The sequence below is a fragment of the Python bivittatus genome, unplaced genomic scaffold, assembly GCF_059951505.1.
Source record: "Python bivittatus isolate LINGU-HERP-01145 unplaced genomic scaffold, Pbiv_v1 ctg000680_np1212, whole genome shotgun sequence".
Taxonomy (NCBI): domain Eukaryota; kingdom Metazoa; phylum Chordata; class Lepidosauria; order Squamata; family Pythonidae; genus Python; species Python bivittatus.
In genome coordinates, this window is record NW_028277095.1 from 4,379,153 (window position 1) to 4,397,925 (window position 18,773).

General features: G+C 45.1%; 2 protein-coding genes across 4 annotated transcripts in view; both read right to left on the bottom strand.

The window, feature by feature from the left end:
• The window catches only part of PEBP4 (phosphatidylethanolamine binding protein 4), a 290,393-nt gene extending 287,505 nt beyond the window's left edge, over nucleotides 1-2,888 (bottom strand). Inside the window, exon 1 of one of the 2 annotated variants that reach the window (XM_088152019.1) lies at nucleotides 2,703-2,882. The gene's annotated coding sequence lies outside the window, so the exon portion shown is untranslated. Of the gene's footprint in view, nucleotides 1-2,702 lie in introns of both variants that reach the window. The other variant, XM_088152020.1, reaches the window with a different exon arrangement.
• Nucleotides 2,889-5,070: 2,182 nt separating this feature from the next.
• Nucleotides 5,071-18,340, bottom strand: GINS4 (GINS complex subunit 4). Of its 2 annotated transcripts, XR_015798137.1 has the most exons (8): nucleotides 18,228-18,340; nucleotides 16,068-16,154; nucleotides 14,108-14,221; nucleotides 12,515-12,612; nucleotides 12,265-12,353; nucleotides 11,638-11,728; nucleotides 7,702-10,193; nucleotides 5,071-7,626 (listed from the first exon to the last, which is right to left on the bottom strand). XR_015798137.1 is itself a non-coding variant. In XM_007440746.2 (7 exons), exons 1-7 carry the CDS (start codon nucleotides 18,303-18,305, stop codon nucleotides 10,097-10,099), a joined length of 654 nt encoding a protein of 217 aa, XP_007440808.2. In that variant the 5' UTR covers nucleotides 18,306-18,340; the 3' UTR covers nucleotides 5,071-10,096. The 2 variants fall into 2 exon arrangements, 1 of the variants encoding a protein (XP_007440808.2); XM_007440746.2 differs by having other exon boundaries at nucleotides 5,071-10,193.
• Between the last annotated feature and the right edge of the window lie 433 nt (nucleotides 18,341-18,773).

Sequence of the window (18,773 nt, forward strand, 5' to 3'; positions counted from 1 at the left end):
TTATGTTGGACTCACAACATAAATCAATCAGTCCTGGGAGTTGCCCCCTGCTTCATGCACACCCCCCCCCCCAAAAAGCTGAGTTTCCATTGGGCATCCCAAAATCCAAAGGAGACAAGAGAAGGGGCAACTCACAAACACAAGAAAGCAAAAAGTACCGCCTCAAAGGGGGAAGATATAGCAACTTTTAGTAAGAAATAAAATATCTAATTGCATACCGTGCAATCTTTTCTCAGGGCAAGGACAGACTTTACTCTTCACCAGAAATATTGCAACTTGTTATATTCTGTCTCTCTCTCTCCTAAGAAAGGTTATGTTCAACTTATCTTATCTTGCTTATTCAGCTTTTTTCTTTGCACCATTTTTAAACTTCCTTTCTTTTGGTTTTCACCTCCCCTAAAATGCTTTAAGTTTCTATTAAGGAAGCTTAAAAGATGTTCATGGTGTTAAAAACCTAATGGATGAATGCAAAAGTTTACAGCAAAGCAATGTCCTCAATTAAAAGAGCAGAAAGCAATGGTGAAAGTTTTACATAAACCCTACAGATAGTCTTAAAGAGGACAGAGATGACACTCAATATTGATTGTTTGATTGATCATAGTTAATATAGCTGCCCATCTCACAAAAAAAAACGACTCTGGGTGCTGTACAACACTCAATTAAAAAACCCATAAATACATATAAAACAATCATTAAAACTATAAAACTATAAAAACGCACACAATAGGAGAGGATGATATTAACCGTAGTAAGGGAGCCATCACAAAATCTTCCTGTCCTCTGGGACCCCCAGGTCTGATCATATGCTACTGAGGAAGAGCTAAGAATCTTTAGAAGAAACGGTGCTTAGGATACAGCTAGATTCAAGTCTTCAGGATATCTAATTACTGATATTGCCATTCACACACAAAAAAATCCAAAGCTGCAAAGGGAGAATTACAGTAAGAACATGCAACATGAAAAGCATGAATATGGGAAATTAATTAACTAGACATTGAATTCTTGAACATCAGCGCATTGAAATGGACTGGAATTGGAGATATTCAGTCAGAAGATCATACTATTTTCTACTCATGATAGGAAAAACAAAGGAACTGTGTTGCTTTCATAATCAGGAAGGATACAGCAAAGAGAGCAGGATAGCAATGAAGCCCTTGGAAAAGACATTCAGATGCTGGGACAAAACTATACCTTCAAAGATCAGAGTTGTACAGATAATGGTTTTCCCTTTGACACTCCATGGAAGTGAAAGTTGGACTTTAAAGAAGCAGGATAGAAAGAGTACTGATCTTTTGAACTCTAGTGTTGGAGAAGACTCCTATGAATACGATGGATAGCCAAGAAAATGAACAAATGGATCATAGTACAAATCAATCCAGAGTTCTCACCCAAGGCACAAATGACCAGGCTCAATATTTTGGACACAACACACAAAGAGCTAGCTCTCTGGAGAAGTCTGTAATGTTGGGAAAGGTAGAAGGAAAGAGAGGACAATCAGCAGCAAGATAGATTGGTTTGATTTCAGCAGTAATGAGTTTACCATTGGAAGACTTGCAGGACCACACTGGGGCCAGATCCTCCTGGACAAGGTCTATCTGTGTGGTAATCAAGAATCAACACCAACCTGATGTCACATAATCAATCAGCAAAGATATATTTGCAGTAAATATTCCTAACTATTAAAATGAATCCAGATAATAAATAAACCCCCCATTTTTTGCATATTTTTATGGAATCCTTATTAGGGATTGGCAACAGATTAGATTTGTTCCAAGAACCAGAAAACCTGCCATATTGTTATACAACCTCCAGAAAAGTAGGCAAAGCGCTTTGATCATTATTAATACATTCTAAGATATCATTTGCACACAGTAACAATTTGGGTTCAATTTCAGGTACCTGAATTAATTTGCTTTCTCTAGGTGGTCTGGTAAATCCATCAAAGATTCCAAAGCCAAGTTAAACGTGAGAAGAGATATACAACATCCTTGATGAGTTCCATGATGCATCTTAATTGGTGGGAAATTATATCTGCAGCTTCTGTTTCCTCCAGAAGTTCAAGCTGAAATGCCTGGGGAATCTTCCCTTGTTATTACAGATTTGGGGAACAGGCTGGGGTGAGAGAGCCTCAGTGTCACCAGCCTCCTTACCCCAGTCCAGTATTTATAGCTGACCACTAGATCTACAGCACTGTTTCTCAACTTTGGGAACTTTAAGAGGTGTCATAGCACCTCTTGGCTATTATATTGGAAAGTACTGGATATGGCCTCATACGTAGGTCAAGAACTTGAGCCAAATATATTCATTGTGGGAATTTGGGGGAGGAAAACTATATTCCTACTGCTGTTAACTTTGGTTAATTTTGGCAACAATCCTCCAGTTCATCTATAGTTCTGCCACTGAACTGACTTGATACGTGCACAGAGAAAGTGGGTTTTACTTCTGGATAAACGTGCACAGGACTGGATTATCAATCCTGCCCCACCTTCCACTCACTGAATACAACTGGAGCCTTTTTCCAGCAGCCCCGTTGCGGCACGTTTGGGCAAAAGCAACATCCGCTAAGTTGGTAGAACTTTTTTCCCGGCCGCAGCAAGATTTGCACCGTCTGCTTCCAGACGGGGTGGGAAAAACCGCACGCCCCCCCCCCCAAAAAAACCAAACCCACGTTCACTAAGCCCTACTAAACTAAGCGTACTTACTTCAGAATAAACTCAGAGAGACGAAAAGGGTCCTATTCTGCGCCAGAGCCTTTGGGCGATGAGTCAAGGCGGGAAAGCGGGAGTTCAGGGCAAGTTTTCCGCGGCGAGCCGGCGAAGAAACCGCGTACCTGTGTCGGACGTTAATTAGCCCCTCGTTGCGTAAAGTCACCTGACGGACAGCCGACAGGTGCTAGCGAGGGGCGGGGAAATACACGGCACGGCGGCTGCTGATTGGGCTCCGCCGCTCGGGGCTGCCGTTGGCGAGGGATTCTGATCCTTCCTCCGCTCGGCTGGAAGCGGGGCAGGGAGGGCTGGGCGGTTGCTGCGGATCGAGACCAGGTTTCTCAACCTTGGGAACTTTAAGATGGGTGGACTTCAACTCCCAGAATCCCCCAGCCAGCCATGCTGGCTGGGGGATTCTGGGAGTTGAAGTCCACCCATCTTAAAGTTCCCAAGGTTGAGAAACACCAAACTACAGTATCCAATCTGGGCAAGAAGCAAGTCCTGAAATCAGCCTCCCCAGAAGAACGCCCATTATCCATCTAAAGTGGAAAACAGCTGGTGATTAGCAAAGGCGCTGGTCTACATGGCATAGCCTGAAAGCGGGAGGGAAGTCCACCCGTCCTAAAGCGGCCAAGGTTGAGAAACACTGATCTAGACCCTCTGGCTGCAATTGCGGCCACGGCTGGAAAAATAACGAAGGAGGGGAAGGAGGTGGGAAACAGGGTTGGAAAGAAGAGCGATCACCCCATTAGATGCCGGTCAGAAGACAGTCAGTTTCAGCCCAGTGGGGTGGGCTGAAGGCGGCTGTCCCGGCTAGACGACAGGGCTAACTGCACCACATGCCCAGCCTTGGCCTTTTGAGGCTAAATTTAACTCAGTGTCAACGAGCCAATGAATAACCATCTGATAGTGTTTAAGCAATGAGCAAGGTAAACTGCCAGCCAGTCCAGCGAGTAGTTTAAACAACGTCCAAGCAAATGCATTTCATTTCCACTTTAGGGAACCTCATTTAAAATGGCAAGCCCCTATATTCCAAAGACCTGGGATCTAGAGAGGCAACTAGCAAGTTCAACAACTGTTTCCAGGACAATCTGTCCCCGAAATTGAAAGGTTTACACAACAGGGGGTTGTATGACCTGTTGATTCATTTATATTGCCCTATGTTTACCGCTGAGGCTGCAACACATCAGGGAGGCCCCAGGGGGCAGCATCGCCCATACGCTCACCACTTTACCCTATTTTCCCCACTGAGGTTGTGATACTTCAGTAAGCAGTATATATTAAATACTTTGCCCCGAGGAGCAGTACATCCGATTAGTAATATTACATGGTCCTATTTTCCCTAAAGAAGGCCAGTTTAGTGTAGCGGTTAAGGTACCAGGCTCGAAACCAGGAGACTATGGCTTCTAGTCCCACCTTAGGCAGGAAGCCAGCTGGGTGACCTGGGGCCGCTCACTCTCTCTCAGCCCTAGGAAGGAGGCAAGGGCCAACCACTTCCAAAATCTTGCCAAGCAAACGGCAGGGACTAGTCCAGAAGTCAACAATGACTCCAAGGCACAAAAGATAAAAAATAAACTGCAAAGACCACGCAATATTGAGCCACAAAAGGACAGCATGTCCTATAGATTCCATTATACAGTATTGCCCTATTTCACCCCCAAACCCTACAGTACCTCACTGAGCCATCAGGGGGCAGTATCTATTATACATTGCGGAATCCTTGCGGTTCTCCGAGCTTGGCTGTTTTCTTGCAAATGTTTCGTTACCCGGCTAGGTAACATCTTCAGTGCTAGAATGGGGTGGGGTTTGCTGTGTTTATATACTGTGGCATGCCCTGCCAGTGTTGTTGGGGGTGTGGGGGTTTTGTTTTGTTCTATTTTTTTCCTCTGTAGTTCCTTGATTAAGGTATTGTTTACTGCTTGTATGTCTGGTGGTAATCTTGGTGTTAAGCTCTGCTTATCTGGGTGATGATTGCTGGTGAGATGTCCTGGTCTTGTTTTCCTTTCTTTTCTCTCTTTTGAATAGCGTGTAGATGTATTACACATTACATTACCCTATTTACCCTACAGGGCAAATTAATAGACTCTATACGAAATACTGCCCCATGGTGGCACAATGAGGTATTCCAGATTCAGTGGATGAAATGGACTGACATAATGGAATTGATAGGAAAGATTCAGTGAGGTGTTGCAGTCTCAATGCGGTAAATAGGGCAATAAAATGAAATATACATGATATAATTTTAGTCCCATTTTTTTTCACATTACCCTTTAACTTTTATTACTAGAACTTGCAGATCCTTTGCATTTTCAGCTATTAGTGGAGTGTCACTAGTACGGTGCAGATTATTTATTTTTTATAAGAACTTTATTAAGTTATAAAAAGCATAAAGATAAAAGCAAACAAATACTAATAATCGAAGAGAGAAATAAGAGAATGAGAGAGTTAGAAATAAAGAATACAAAAATGATGAAAAGGGAAGAAAGGAAAAACTACAAAAAGAACGACTTCTGACTTCTTATACAACAGAGATAGATAAATCATACAGTGACCTCTTACTCTAAAACTACATCTTAACGTACATATTTTGTATAACCTATTATTTTAACTAATCAAATCCATAAATCATAATTTCATTTTTTTCTGTCTCCTGCAAAAAGTCCAAAAGGGGCTAGCATAGTGCAGGTTATTGATGCTACTTCCTTCAATTTTAAAACCACACTCGTCTTCCGAGCCAGCTCCCCTTAATATAAATAAGGCAAGAGTATGCAGCCTTGCCTCTTTTTGCCAAACTGGACGCATTGCAATCTGCAGGAAATAATGTTCAGTGTTCCCTATAGATTACATTTCCCTTTTTTTCCCATTAAGCTTGCAAAGTCTCATTGAGACGCCGGGGGACAGCATTTTCTTTAGCTTCCATTGCATTGCCCTATATTCCCCATTGAGCCACCAGGGGGCGGCATTTCCTTTAGATTCCATTATATTTCCCTATTTTCCCCATTGAGCCTGCAATAGCTCCCTCAGCCACAAGAGGGCAGTATTTTCTATAGATTCAGTTGTATTCCCCTTTTTTCCATATTGAGACTGCAATACCTCACGGAATCTACAGTGCGGGAAATGGTAGCCCCTGGTGGCTCAGTGTGGAATTGCAGGCTCAATGGGGAAAACAGGGCAATACAATCAAATCTATAGGAAGTTCTGCCCCCTGGTGGGTCAATGCGGTATTCAAGGCTCAAGGGGGAATATAGGACAATATAATGGAATCTAAAGGAAATGCTGCCCCCTGGTGGCTCCAATGAGATACACCATTGTAGGCTATATGTTTGGAATAGGGCAATATAGTGGAATCTATAAAAATACTGCTTCCTGGTGGATCAACGTGGTATTGGAGTCAATATGGAAAATTCCAGTGCATTCCACTATATTGTCCTAATTTACCTACCGAGCCTGCAACCAGGGGCCAATATCTCCTATAGGTCCAATGTGTTTCCCTGCATTCCCCTTTGTACGGGTATTCCTAGAACAGTAGGAATATTACTGCTGGAACATCTCTTCACTCCAGTTGTTTTCCAGATAAATTGTTTCATCTAAAAACAAACGTGAGAGTAAGAAATGCACTTCCTAGGAGTTCTGCAAATATCCTAGAAACTTTAGGAAACAGCGTTCCAAGGGAGGAATGTAGATAATTGCACTGCAGATAGAAACCCTGGAGGGTCACCCTGGTAGACGACCCCATTGTGCAATATATACCATTACATTGCTCTATTTAACCCATTGAGCCTGCAATTCCACACTGAGCCACCAGGGGCTACCATTTCCCGCACTGTGGATTCCGGGAGGTATTGCAGTCTCAATACGGAACAACGGGGAATACAACTGGATCTATAGAAAATACTGCCCTCTTGTGGCTGAAGGAGCTATTGCAGGCTGAGTGGGGGAAAATAGGGCAATATAATGGAATCTATGGGAAGCTCTGTCCCCTGGTGGCTCAGTGATTTATTGCAGGCCCAACGGGGGAAATAGGGCAACATGAGATCTATAGGAAATACTATCCATAGGAAATTGATAGGAAATAACTAGTGGGTCAATGACAAATTGTAGGCTTTACAGGAATATAGGACAATACAATGGAATCTATAGGAAATACTGCCCTCGATGGCTCAATCAGGTATTGATGGTACAATATGGACAGTAGGGCAATACTGTATAATGGATTCTATAGGAAATACTGCTTCCTGGTGGCTCAGTATTGTATTGGAGTCTCAATATGTTAAAGTCCTATAGATTCCATTATATTGGCCTATTTTCGCCAGTCGGCAATACGTGACTGAACCACCAGGGGGCAGAACTTCCTATAGGCTCCATTACATTGCCCTATTTTCCCCATTGAGCCTTGAATGCTTCATTGAGCCACCAGGGGGCAGTATTTCCTATAGGCTCCATTACATTGCCCTATTTTCCCCATTGAGCCTTGAATGCCTCATTGAGCCACCAGGGGGCAGTATTTCCTATAGGCTCCATTGTATTGCCCTATATAACAAAAAAATCAACAGAAGAGGAACAAGCAGTCAAGAAATGCACCACAGGCTAGTACAGTGGTACCTCGGGTCACGAACGCTTCTGTTCACGACCAATTCGGGTCACGAACAGCTCCGCTTGCAAAATTTTGCTTCCGTTCGCGAACGCCGGATTGGGTGACGAACAGGATCCGCAGCCATCCTCCCTCCTGTGACACGTGGCTTCCTGTAGGGAGGGGGACTCTCCCTCCAAGCAATAACCGCCTCCCCACCCGCCTTCCTGTCCTCCACGCCAGAAGTCACCTCGAGCAAGGTTAGCGCTCTTTGTACTGTATTTTCATATTTTTGCAGTTTAAAAAAAAACACATATGGTTCAGAATGGATTAACTGTAATTACATTGAACCTTATGGGAAAATTTGATTTGGGACGCGACCAAAATCGGAGGGGTCAGAACGGATTAACCGTATTTACATTGAACCTTAAGGGAAAATTTGATTCGGGTTGCGACCAGAGTCGCGGAACGAATTAAGTTCGTGAACCGAGGTACCGCTGTACTTGGCAGAGCAATCATGGAGTTCTTGGAAAAGAGATTCAGATGCTGTGTGTCTACAAAAATCAGGGTTGTGCCAGCCATGGTATCCCCTCACTATGGAAGTAAAAGTTGGACTTTGAAGAAGCAGGATAGGAAGAATAGTGACGCTTTTGAACTGCGGTGTGGGAGAACCCTGAGAATTCCAGAGACAGCGAAGAAAACGAACAAATGGATCACCAAACAAATTAGCCCAGAGTTCACCCCAGGCACAAATGACCTGGCTCAAATAATCCTACTTCGGACACCTTATGCAAAGACCCGGCTCTCTGGAGAAGGCTCTAATGCTGGGAAAGGTGGAAGGAAAGAGAAGAAGAGGATGACCGGCAGCAAGGGGGGTGGACTCAGTTACAATGTTGATGGAAGCACCTTTGGGAGTCTTGAAAAAACAGGTTAGCAACAGATTGATATAATCTATGTATGCAGCCGCTGATGACACATGGTCAGTCAATAATAGGAAGAACTGCCCCTCTGAGTATTGCAGAGTTGATATGAAATATTGGGCAATGTATTGAACCCATGGGATCCCTAGTGACTATTTTAGTATTTCTGCTTCAATCTGTATCATGGTGTAATGTATTTCTTGGCATATACTGTCCCCTGGTGGCTGCAAGGGTACTGCAGGCTCAATGGGGAGAATAGAGCACTGTAATGGAATCTATAGGATATATTGCCTCCTTGTAACTGAATGGGGTATTGCAGGTTCAATATGCTCTATACGGGTAGCCCTTGACTTACAACCATTCGCTTAATGACTGTTCGAAGTTATGATGGCACTGAAAAAAGTGACTTATGATTGGTCCTCATACATATGGCTGTTGGTGTCCCCGCGGTCACGCGATCAAAATTTGAGTACTTGGCAACCAGCAGCATCTTGGGGTCATATGATCGCCATTTGTGACCTTCCCAGGGGGCTTCCAACAAGCACAGTCAATGGGGGAAGCAAGAATCACTTAACAACCATGGCAAAAAAGGTCGTTAAATTGGGTGCTACTCACTTAATGACCACATCGCTTACTGATGGAAGTTTGGGTCCCAATTGTGGTCAGACATCGAGGACTACCTGTACATTAATGGGAAATAGGGCAATGTAATCCTAACGGAACAACACTGCCCCCTGTAGCTGAATTGGGTTCTGGAATCTCAAGATCTAACATTAGAGAGCAATACGATCGCACGAATTTAATGGAAGTAAACACAAGGCATCCTCAAACTGTTAGTTATGCCATTTAAGTCTTGCATCGACTCCCACTAGCAGTTTTTATCTGTAACAGGGAGATGATGCTATTTGTAGCTTCCGAGACACTCCTGTTGTTTCTGAGTCACATCCGAAATTTATACACAGCCACATTCCCAAAGCAGAAAAGTACTGCATGTTAAAACCTCTTGAATGGCTGCTCACACTCAGTTCATTAATGCATTTCTTATAGCTGCCTTCCCCAGCCTGGGGTCTAGATATGTTAATTTTTTGTTTTACCTCTTCCCCTTGGACATTCCTGCGACCCCATCATCCCCAGACCTGCCTCCCCCTCACATATTCTCTGGGTGCAACCCTATGGACTTGCAGAGGATGGGGGAAAATGTAGCCCAACACATCTGCCAAGAGATTGGGGGAAAGTAGCGCACGATACAATTGTGTAGAACCTAGCACCCATCTGCAATTTTGTCACCGAGATGCTGCTGTCGACTTTCTTCAGCGCTGCAATGAAAGCACTGAAACTAAGCCTTAAGCACCCACAGGGTGAAACATACCTCTTTCCCTTCAACCCTCCTTCCCCCAAATTAAAAAAATCTCAAGAGTTTCAGAGTCGCTCTCTCCAGTGACATTCCTGCCATGCCCCTGCAGCCCTAGATGGTTGGGAAAGAGTGTCCTCCCAGACAAAAAAGTTGCCCACTCTTTGCCATACGACATCTTTTCATTCTGTCGCTTGAACCTGGCCCGTCCAGGACAGGTCTACTGCCACCTGCTGGACAGGTAATGATACACCCTTTGAGCAGCCAAGTTGCTGGGCTAGTTCGTCCCACTTTCCAAATCTTTTCTCCAATGCCACCACCCTCTCCTTCTTTCGTGTGGGTTGGACCCCATTTCCCAGGGACAAAATTTCACATCGTTGTTTCAGCAGCACTAACAGAAGAAGTCCAGGCATCTGATGCTGAAATCAAGCCAGTGGAGCTAAATTCCCAAAGTCAGGCATGGGGGATCATGAAGCACTGGTTCCTCAGGGGCACAGATCCTTCTTCCGGTTGGTCTCTTCGCAGAAAGGTGCCTGTAAGTCCACCTTGTCTAGATGAGTTGGACTGCCCCTGAGGCCACCAAGGGAGCAATCGTCTTGTAGCGGATCAAATGTTGGGAGTTTTCATCCAGGTCAATCACGTATTCTCTGAAAGAGACAGAAGGACAATAAAAACAGACTCCACTTGCAATCCTATACACCCTTATTTGTCAGACTTCTCAGCTTTTTTGCAGGAGCTCAGGCCCTACAAATAATAGAGAGCTCTTCCTTCCAAATTTTATCCCTGCCACAATAACCCAGTAGGGTTGACTGGGTAGAAAAAAATCTAATGACTTACCTAGGGTTGTGGTGGGGACTTAAAAGAAGGGAAGATTCCCATACAAGCCAACCTAAGCTCCTGGAGGAAACGTGAGTGTACCTTTAACCCCCATACAAGATTTATTCCATGTTTCCACCTTCTTTATGCTGAGGCCTTTGGGGAAGGGGCACTTTTCAAGAGCTAGACGAAAAGCTCAAGCTGATAAACTTAGCTTTAATAAGCTTCAAATGAAATTAAATCCAATACGACTCTCCCAGGAGGCAAGCCTTCTCTGGTGGGGTACCTGCCCTTTGGAAGATCATCCCCCCCACAAGGTGAGACTGGCTCCAACTCTGACTTCCCAGAAAACCCTTAAAGCTTAATTCCGTCAGCTGGCTTGGGGATCCCATGGAAATAAGGAGCCTGAAAAATGGCTATATTGTATGTAGGATTTTGAATGCACTCTCCCATGGTTGTGTTTATATTCATAGTTTTTGTTCTAATGGTTTTTCATGGTTCTGTTCTAACTTTGTCTGAATTGTGTATGTCACCCAGAGTCACAGACACAAGTGGCGACTATATAAATTTAATAAAATAAATATGAATCATAATTTAATGACTTTAATCCCACTCCTCCTTGTATCCTTAATATTCTCCCTTTTTCATTAAAAATGAAAGGGAGGGCAACTCTTGGGGTGATTCCCAGTGCCCCATCGAAAGCTTTGGGAGAGGTTCTTCATGGCCCCAGGTAGAGTCATAGGTGGCCCAGACCTCCCTCTGGCTGACTGAGCTTTTCTGAACAGTGAGACCGAATCCATCTGCACCAAACATTAGGAATCTTAATCAATCAGCGTCATCAGGGTGACTGGTGCCCTGATGACGCTCCCCGAACTACTTGCCAATTAACATCAATTCTTGGACTATATTTCTTATTTATTCAGGACTATTTTATATTGTATTTTTAATTGATTTTAGCTTCTCTGTAAACCACCCAGAGTCATTTTTTAATGAGATGGGTGGTGACAAATTTGATATATAAATAAATAAACAATGGAAGACCGAGATCCCCTTGCTTGAATTTGTGTTGGAATTTGATTTGTACCAATAGTGGAAGTTTGAGAGTCAGGGGAGCATCTTTCAGGAGTACCAAGTATGTGAGACTAAAGAGGGAAGGAGAGAAGATCCCGTCATGGTGCTCCTGAAAGATCTCTTTAGCCAACAAAAAGCCAGTCGTGACCAGCCAATGCTATTTCGTTACTATCTTTGCTCTTCTTAACCAATGGCGCTTCCAACCTCTGTTCATCGTGCTCTGGCATCACCATTATATTTTCCTGCTTCTCCTTCACTCTCAAGAAGACAAAGGAGTCCAGGTTGGGCTTGGGAACTGCAAAGAAAGATTGAAGAGGGGGAAAAGGTTTTCTTCAGCAACATATTACCATTGAGAAGGAAGCCAGTTTGGTCTAGTGGTGAAGGCCCCAGGCTAGAAAGCAGGAGACGGTGAGTTCTAATCCCACTTTAGGCATGAAAGCTGAGTGGGTGACTTTGGGCCAGTCCCTCTCTCTCAGCCCAACTCACCTCACGGGGTTGTTGTGGGGAAAATAGGAGGAGGAAGGCATATTGGGTATGCTCATCGGCTTGAGTTATTTATAAAAATAATAAAGGCAGGATAAAAAAATCGTAAAACAGAACCAAACCTAACCAAAGTCTGCTAGGCAACATTTCCGCAGCATCTCTGCGGATGCATGCGCTGTTACCAGCTGCGCGGATTGCTTTCCAAGGCCTGCTTCTCCTATTCTGCTTGGCCCACAGGTCCAGCCCCAGCCTTTCCAAGATATCATCTGCACCTCCCCAGCTGGTTATGGGCCCAAGGGGGAGGGCCTGACCAAAGGAAAGCCGCCCCTCCCTGCATTCCCTCCTTACCAGCTTTGAGGAAATCAACTTTCTGCAGGTTTGGAGGCATATGTTTCAGCGCCACGTTTTTGAGATGGTTCTCTGTGTTCGCCATGTACCTGAAAAGAACATGTCACTTCATTTTAAAGAAAGAAAGGAGTAGACTTCCTCTTTCACTTAGCTACATAGGATAACAAAATGCAACTACAGTTAAGTGAATAGATTACGGGAGGGCAAGGGCTGCTCTTTGCCCCCCCGCCCCCCGCGGCTCTTTACTCACTCTTTGGCAAAGGCAAACTCTTCTGGGGACAGGATGGATGGCTCTCCTTCTGCCCGAATCTTTTCCTTCTCCAGGATGTGGGGGAAATATTTCTCAATCTTTCAGAGGAAATAAACGACAAAGATAAGAGTATCGGTGCACTTCTGCACTGCTGAAAGCCAGCAAGGGGACCAAAAATCTCTTGCTCCTGACACTATTGACTTCCTATTGACTAAGTCTTTGTGTCCAAGGAATTGACACCTGTTGCTGACAATGCTTCCCCTTCTTCAAGATCTGCTGGAAATAACTCCTACAACAGTGACCATGTTGGATGGGAGTTGAAGGCCAACATATCTGGAAGGCCTTAGATCGCAGAAGAGCGGACAGAAGCATCAAGAATTAAGAAGACACAAAAACTGAAAAAAGTAGAGAAAGGAGAGGACAAGAGTTTCTCATAATCATTATAAACCAGCAGAAAAAGCTGATTTCATTCTTGCCTTTGAAGAATTATCAGGTTATTTAATTATTATGGCCTTGGAGAAGTAAACCGTGTCTAGTAGAAACATAGCAACTGTTCCTGATGCAGCTTAAGCTTCTCAACTTCTTGGAGAGGAATCTGCTTGCAAGGCTACCCCTGCAGAGGACGCTGGTACAAGGGCCATAGAAAAGAGCCCATTCAAAATTTAAATGCAGAGGAACATGCTCCTTCCATTAGGCAGAACTTAGATGATACCATATAGGTTTCCCCAATCTGGTTCCCAGTCTGTGTGTTAGGATTTGCTCTTACAATGTGTTCCCTCGCCTCCAGGGATTGATGACCTCCAGCAGCAGCTCTCCATGATCCTGCAGCTGGAGATGTCAAGCTCAGAAGTGAAACTTTCTGCACACTAAATACACAACCATGATTTGTCTTGGAAGGTCCAGCTGAAGATTCCGCAAAGCACTGAAAGACATCCCCAACTGGATCACATAGTGTGAGTTTTCACAAGATCTACAGCTCCCAAACTCACAAGCTTAGGAATAGGCACAATTCCCAATAAGTGTTTTGGACTTCAGTTCCCCAGCTCCAGCCAGCACAGCCAACGGTGGGAGCTTCTGGAGGCCGTAGTCCAAAACATCTGGAGGACTTTGGATTGCCTACATTGACCTACCTCTTCTAGCCTCCCATACCAGAGTTGGGTTCATGTGCCTAAACCCAGGTTACCAAAATACAGTAGCTGCATTCGCCTAATATACCCTGACCAAATTCACCATATTTTGGCTTCATATGAACACCTGGATCACAACAAATGTTAGGACTATGGTTAGGTTCACAAAACACATTAACCAAAAATAGTTCAGCTCAATTTGTTATGTGAATCTAGTCCAGGTCTGATTCCCTTGACAGAGAAGGGTATATGGAAAAAAATCGTCAATCATTACTAGAGAATTTGGCAGCCTGCAAAATGAAATCCACCAGTCAATACAACTGTCCTGAGATGTTTAATAGATACTGAAAGGCCAGGAAAGAGGCATTTGGCTGCCGCATTAAAAACAGGCCCAGAGCAATTCTAAATGCTTCTGCTATTCACAAACTCCCTTGACTTTTCTAACAAGTCATGATGGGGTTATTACCTTCCGGAGTCGGCAACGCAAGTAACTGCTGAGAACGTAACGGATTCGTTCCACCTCCATGCGATGAATGCTGATTTTAAGGTCCCCTTGTTTGGCTCGTTTCAAATTCTCTTCCTGTGAGACAAATAACGACAATAAACCATAGTCATTTTTCAGGAGATTAGGGATCCTCAAATTTTATTACTGTGAACCTCTAAAATTATGACTGAATTTGCCTGATTTGCTCCTTTTGGAATAAATATACTAATTACTAAAAAATATGTAACTTCCATCAGACTTCCTTGACATAGCCATTCTGCCATCAGAAGGGTCAACAGGTTTGCATTGGGCAAGGCTAAACATTTAAACCATGAGACAAAATAGAGAGCTTCACTAGGCTTCTGTTAGGTTCCTGGCGTTCTCTGAGCACAGCTGCTTTCCTATAGATCTTTTGTTACCCGATTAAGTTACATCATCAATGATGGTGTCATCTAGTCCAGTAACAAAACATCTGCAGGAAAACCACCAAGCTCAGAGAACACCAAGAACCGAACAGTTCAACCCAGCACTGTATTTACTCTCTATGATTGGAACATATGCTTCTATAGAACAATGTTTCTCAAGCTTGGCAACTTGAAGATGTGTGGACTTCAACTCCCAGAATTCCTCAGCCAGCCATGCTGGCTGGGGAATTCTGGGAGTTGAAGTCCACACAACTTCAAGTTGCCAAGCTTGAGAAACACTGTTCTATAGGCATTCCAGATACATGACCATACAAAAGACAGCAGATATATGACCATGCAGTTAACCACAAGTCACTAGCCAGCAGGGAACCATCTACCAGCTGTAGCACCGCTGTCATTTGCAGATGGTCTGAGAGATATTTAGACCTACCAGTTTACCCCTTTCTCAAAATTTGCTCTGGGCTTTGCTTTCTATTTGCTCGTACAAACGCTTTGCAACCCCCACCCGCACCTCACCCCTGGTCACACTTGCAACTCCTTCACCCTACAGTAGATGGGGCTGGCCAACAGCCATGAGTAGCAGTTCATCACAAGATGATTCATTGATTTGCAATGCTGAGAGTCAAGACTGCTTTTTTATGGATACCAGCAGAGGCCTCTACAACAGAAGTGAAATGGGACATCACAAGGAGCAAAGGTTGCATTGCAATGGTGTGACATTGTTTTTGTCATTTTGACAAAAGAGCTTGGTTCTCCAAATGCTTCTGGATACTCAAACCGTGTCCCGCTTTGAACATGAAACAATTCGGAAGACGTGCTTTGGACTTCATACAGACACAGCCCCTCCCTGCTATTCCTGAAGCACCTTTCTTTTTGCATGCTGAGGTTGCTTTAAGGACTCAACTGGCTCTTAAAAGTAGCCTCAATTTTTTTTTCAGGCTCACTCCTAAGTATGAAAAGACAGATTGCTTTAAAGGGCAGCAGAAGAGGGTTGCACTTGGTTAAGGTCTGAAGCACTTTTTCCAATCATTTTTGAAGCATTCATGGCCATAGTGAATATACCCCAAGCTCTGATTGTTGGTCACATAATACAGTGGCCTTATGTTGGAAAACAGGATGGTTGAATGGGAAGTACAATGGCTGGGTTCACATGTTATTTATTTTTTTGTCCTCACCATGATTTTGTGATCTCAGCAAGTGGCAGCAGATGCTGGCTGACCCTGCCTGGGTTCTGAAGCTAAGCAAGACTGGACCCAGTTAGTATTTCGATGGGAAACCCCTAGGGAAACCAAGGTTGTAGGGTAAACTAGGAAATCCAAACAACTTCTATCAACTACATGATGCTCTAACATGGTTTATAAACCCACCTGGAGCCCCCTCCCCCATTATATGTCAAACCTTTATGGGTAATCTATCACTTTCCAAAACAGTGTTACTGGGCTAGAACAAGTGTGGCCACTGAACGCCTTCCTAAACCAAGATCAGTCATATTCTATTACCCCTTCCTGATGTCTTACCATATGTTCAAGCTGCTCCATAACACATTCAACAATTTCCGATTTGCTTTCTAGCAGTTCAGGGGCAAATTTCTCATTCATCCAAGCCTGGAGAATAATAACAGAAAATGGTCATCCTGGTTACCATCTGAAGCCCTTTCCTGGTCCTCACAATCCTCTGAACTTTAAATGATGGTGTCCTAGTACCATGCTCCCAGCTCTCCAAGGCTTTTATTTCGGTCCCTGGTAGGTACCTTCTTGCAGATGGCTGATCTATAGCTCCCATCATCTCTGACTACTACCGGCTGAATATAAGAGGGCTCCTAAACTAACCCTCTGGAACCTCATAGTACTTGGTCAAAATAAAGGCTGATAAAACAAAACAAAAAATAAAAACAAAATAAGAATCATTTCAGGTTCCCATAAATCTGTTGGGAAGACCCTAATCCCATCCAAGAAAATATTGAACAAAATGTTCCCTTTCCCTATTTACTGCTGTTGGAGGAAAAACTGCAAGAGGCCTCCACCCCTTCTCGGCTACCTGGTCAGTAGCAAGATTCACCTTGTCTACTCAGTCAGGACGCAAGTAGTAGTCTCCTAATGGTTTATCAAGAGTCTGCAAAGCCTGATCAAACACACTAGGACACATTAGGTAAAAGTCCCAGGGCAAGACCCCAAACTCGCACAGACAAGCAAGATTCTCTAGTTGGTTAAAAACAAACTGCAGGTGTTACAATTACAACTGGCTAATGCTGGCTGGGGAATTCTGGGAACTGAAGTCCACACAGCTTGAAGTTGCCAAGGTTGAGAAACACTGGGCTAATGTATGAATTATTCCATATTTGATCATCTTCTAGTTCTTTCCATGCTTCTGGCAGAAATGCTGGTCTATAACAAAGATTTGATTTGCACTTCTAAACATATGGTTTGTCTTACACAGGTTATCAATACACCAATAGTCCCCCTGCAATCTACAATGGGTAATATTGGAGATTTCCAGGCATCTATAGGAACATGCTAAGTGAGGTGGTTTTTCTTAAAATCAAATCTCCTCCTTGGCAGATGATACCTGTATTCCTCATTTAGCAACTGCCTTGTTTAGCAACCATTTGCAGTTACAACAGTGATGAAAAAGTAACTTTACGACCAATCTTCGCATTTACGACCTTCGCAGGTCCTTAAAACAAAGGAAAGCTGAAGTAAGATCACAAGCACAGTCGCTGTTCCACTTAGCAACCGCTTTGCTTCACAACCCAGCTGCTGGTCCCAATTGTGGTTGCTAAATGAGGACTCCTGTAGATCAAAAGCACCTGACATATCTTTAGCTCTTTCCGTGGTTGGCTTAGTTTCATGCTCCAGAGGCATAGAAGCACAGCCATGCTAAGTTTCCTAACTCGGTTATCTCTTTGCTGCATGTGCTAGACAAGGACAGCAAGTGAGGAGGGGGGGCTTTTAGAGATGTGGTTTGATTACTACGTTAAAAGTGGCAGGGCTGGCCCTGGGCCTTCCAGCCTCATCCCCTACCGCAGCCCAGAGCTCTGCAAATGCCTGGTCGCTACAAGCGCACCGGGTTGGAGAAGGCTCCCGTCGCAATACGAACCAAGCCAGCATTCTCAGAAGAGGACTTTTCTCTTCTTTTCCTAAGCTGCCCCCTTATTGGCTGAGAACCAAGGGGGCGCTGCAGGAGGCCCAGGGGTGCCCGCACGGGGGGCGTTTCGGTGAGGAACGAGCGAGCGCGGCACGGGGGCGACCGGGGCCGCCGGTTCTCTGCCACCGCTCGCCGCGTCCTTCGAGCTCCCCCAAGGCCGGGGCGCTCCGCACCCTTTCCAAACCCCCGAGAGATGCGAGGTGGGAAAGACCCGAGCGCAATCCAAAACGCGGCCGGCGGGACCGCCGCTTATCGACGGAAGCCTGAAGAGCTCGGGCTGGCACCAACGGACTCCGCCCAGACCGATCACGCGCCAGCTGCATTCACACGTTTACCGAGTTAATCCAATCACGCGCCAGCTGCATTCACAGGGTTTACTGAATTAATCCGATTTTCCGGGTTCGCACAACACGCTGGACTTTCAGCGCCCCCCCCGCACCCGTGTCCGTGTCCCTTTAGCCGGGTGCTGTCCCAAACCAGCGCTGTGCGCCCCCGTTTGAAAGGCCCGCGCCTTCCGCAGACCCCGGCCCCACCTGCTCCAAGCTGCAGATCAGCTGAGCCGGCGTGAGCACCACCTCGTCGCTCGCCGCGTCCGAGTCCGGCTCGGCCATCTCCGCGGACGCGCCGCCCCGCCGTTTCCCGCCACCGCTCGGTGACGTCACGCCCCGAGCGCGCCAAAAGGGGCGGGATCCCCTCGCCCCGCGAGGCGGGGAAGTCCTCTTTGCTCCGCCCCTTCTCTTAAAGGGGCCGTCGGGCGCCCTCGCAACGTTCGGGCGCCGCGTGGGGGACCGACGGGGCGCCTCGCGCCCTCCGATGGGGTTGGCTGCCCGGCTTGGGCGCCCCGAGGCTGCAAAGCCCCGACCCTGATTACCTTCCCGTAGCGCCCCACGCCCCGATGGGGAAAGATGAGGCTTCCGCACGGGCACATCTGGACGGCCAAGTGGCTGGGCTGGGTTCACGGAAGCCGCTCAGCCATCACGTTCTTAATCGTGATTAATCATCCTTATTATAACATAACTTTATATTATTATATATAATAATATATTATATTATATAATTTTACTAATTATCATGATCAG

Coding starts and splice junctions, on each gene's coding strand:
- GINS4 (XM_007440746.2), bottom strand. CDS start 18,305: ATGGCCGAGCCGGACTCGGACGCGGCGAGCGACGAGGTGGTGCTCACG. Junction 12,354..12,514: donor GAGTTTGCCTTTGCCAAAGA/GTGAGTAAAGAG, acceptor TGTTCTTTTCAG/GTACATGGCGAACACAGAGA. Junction 10,194..11,637: donor CCAGAGCACGATGAACAGAG/GTTGGAAGCGCC, acceptor TGTCTCTTTCAG/AGAATACGTGATTGACCTGG.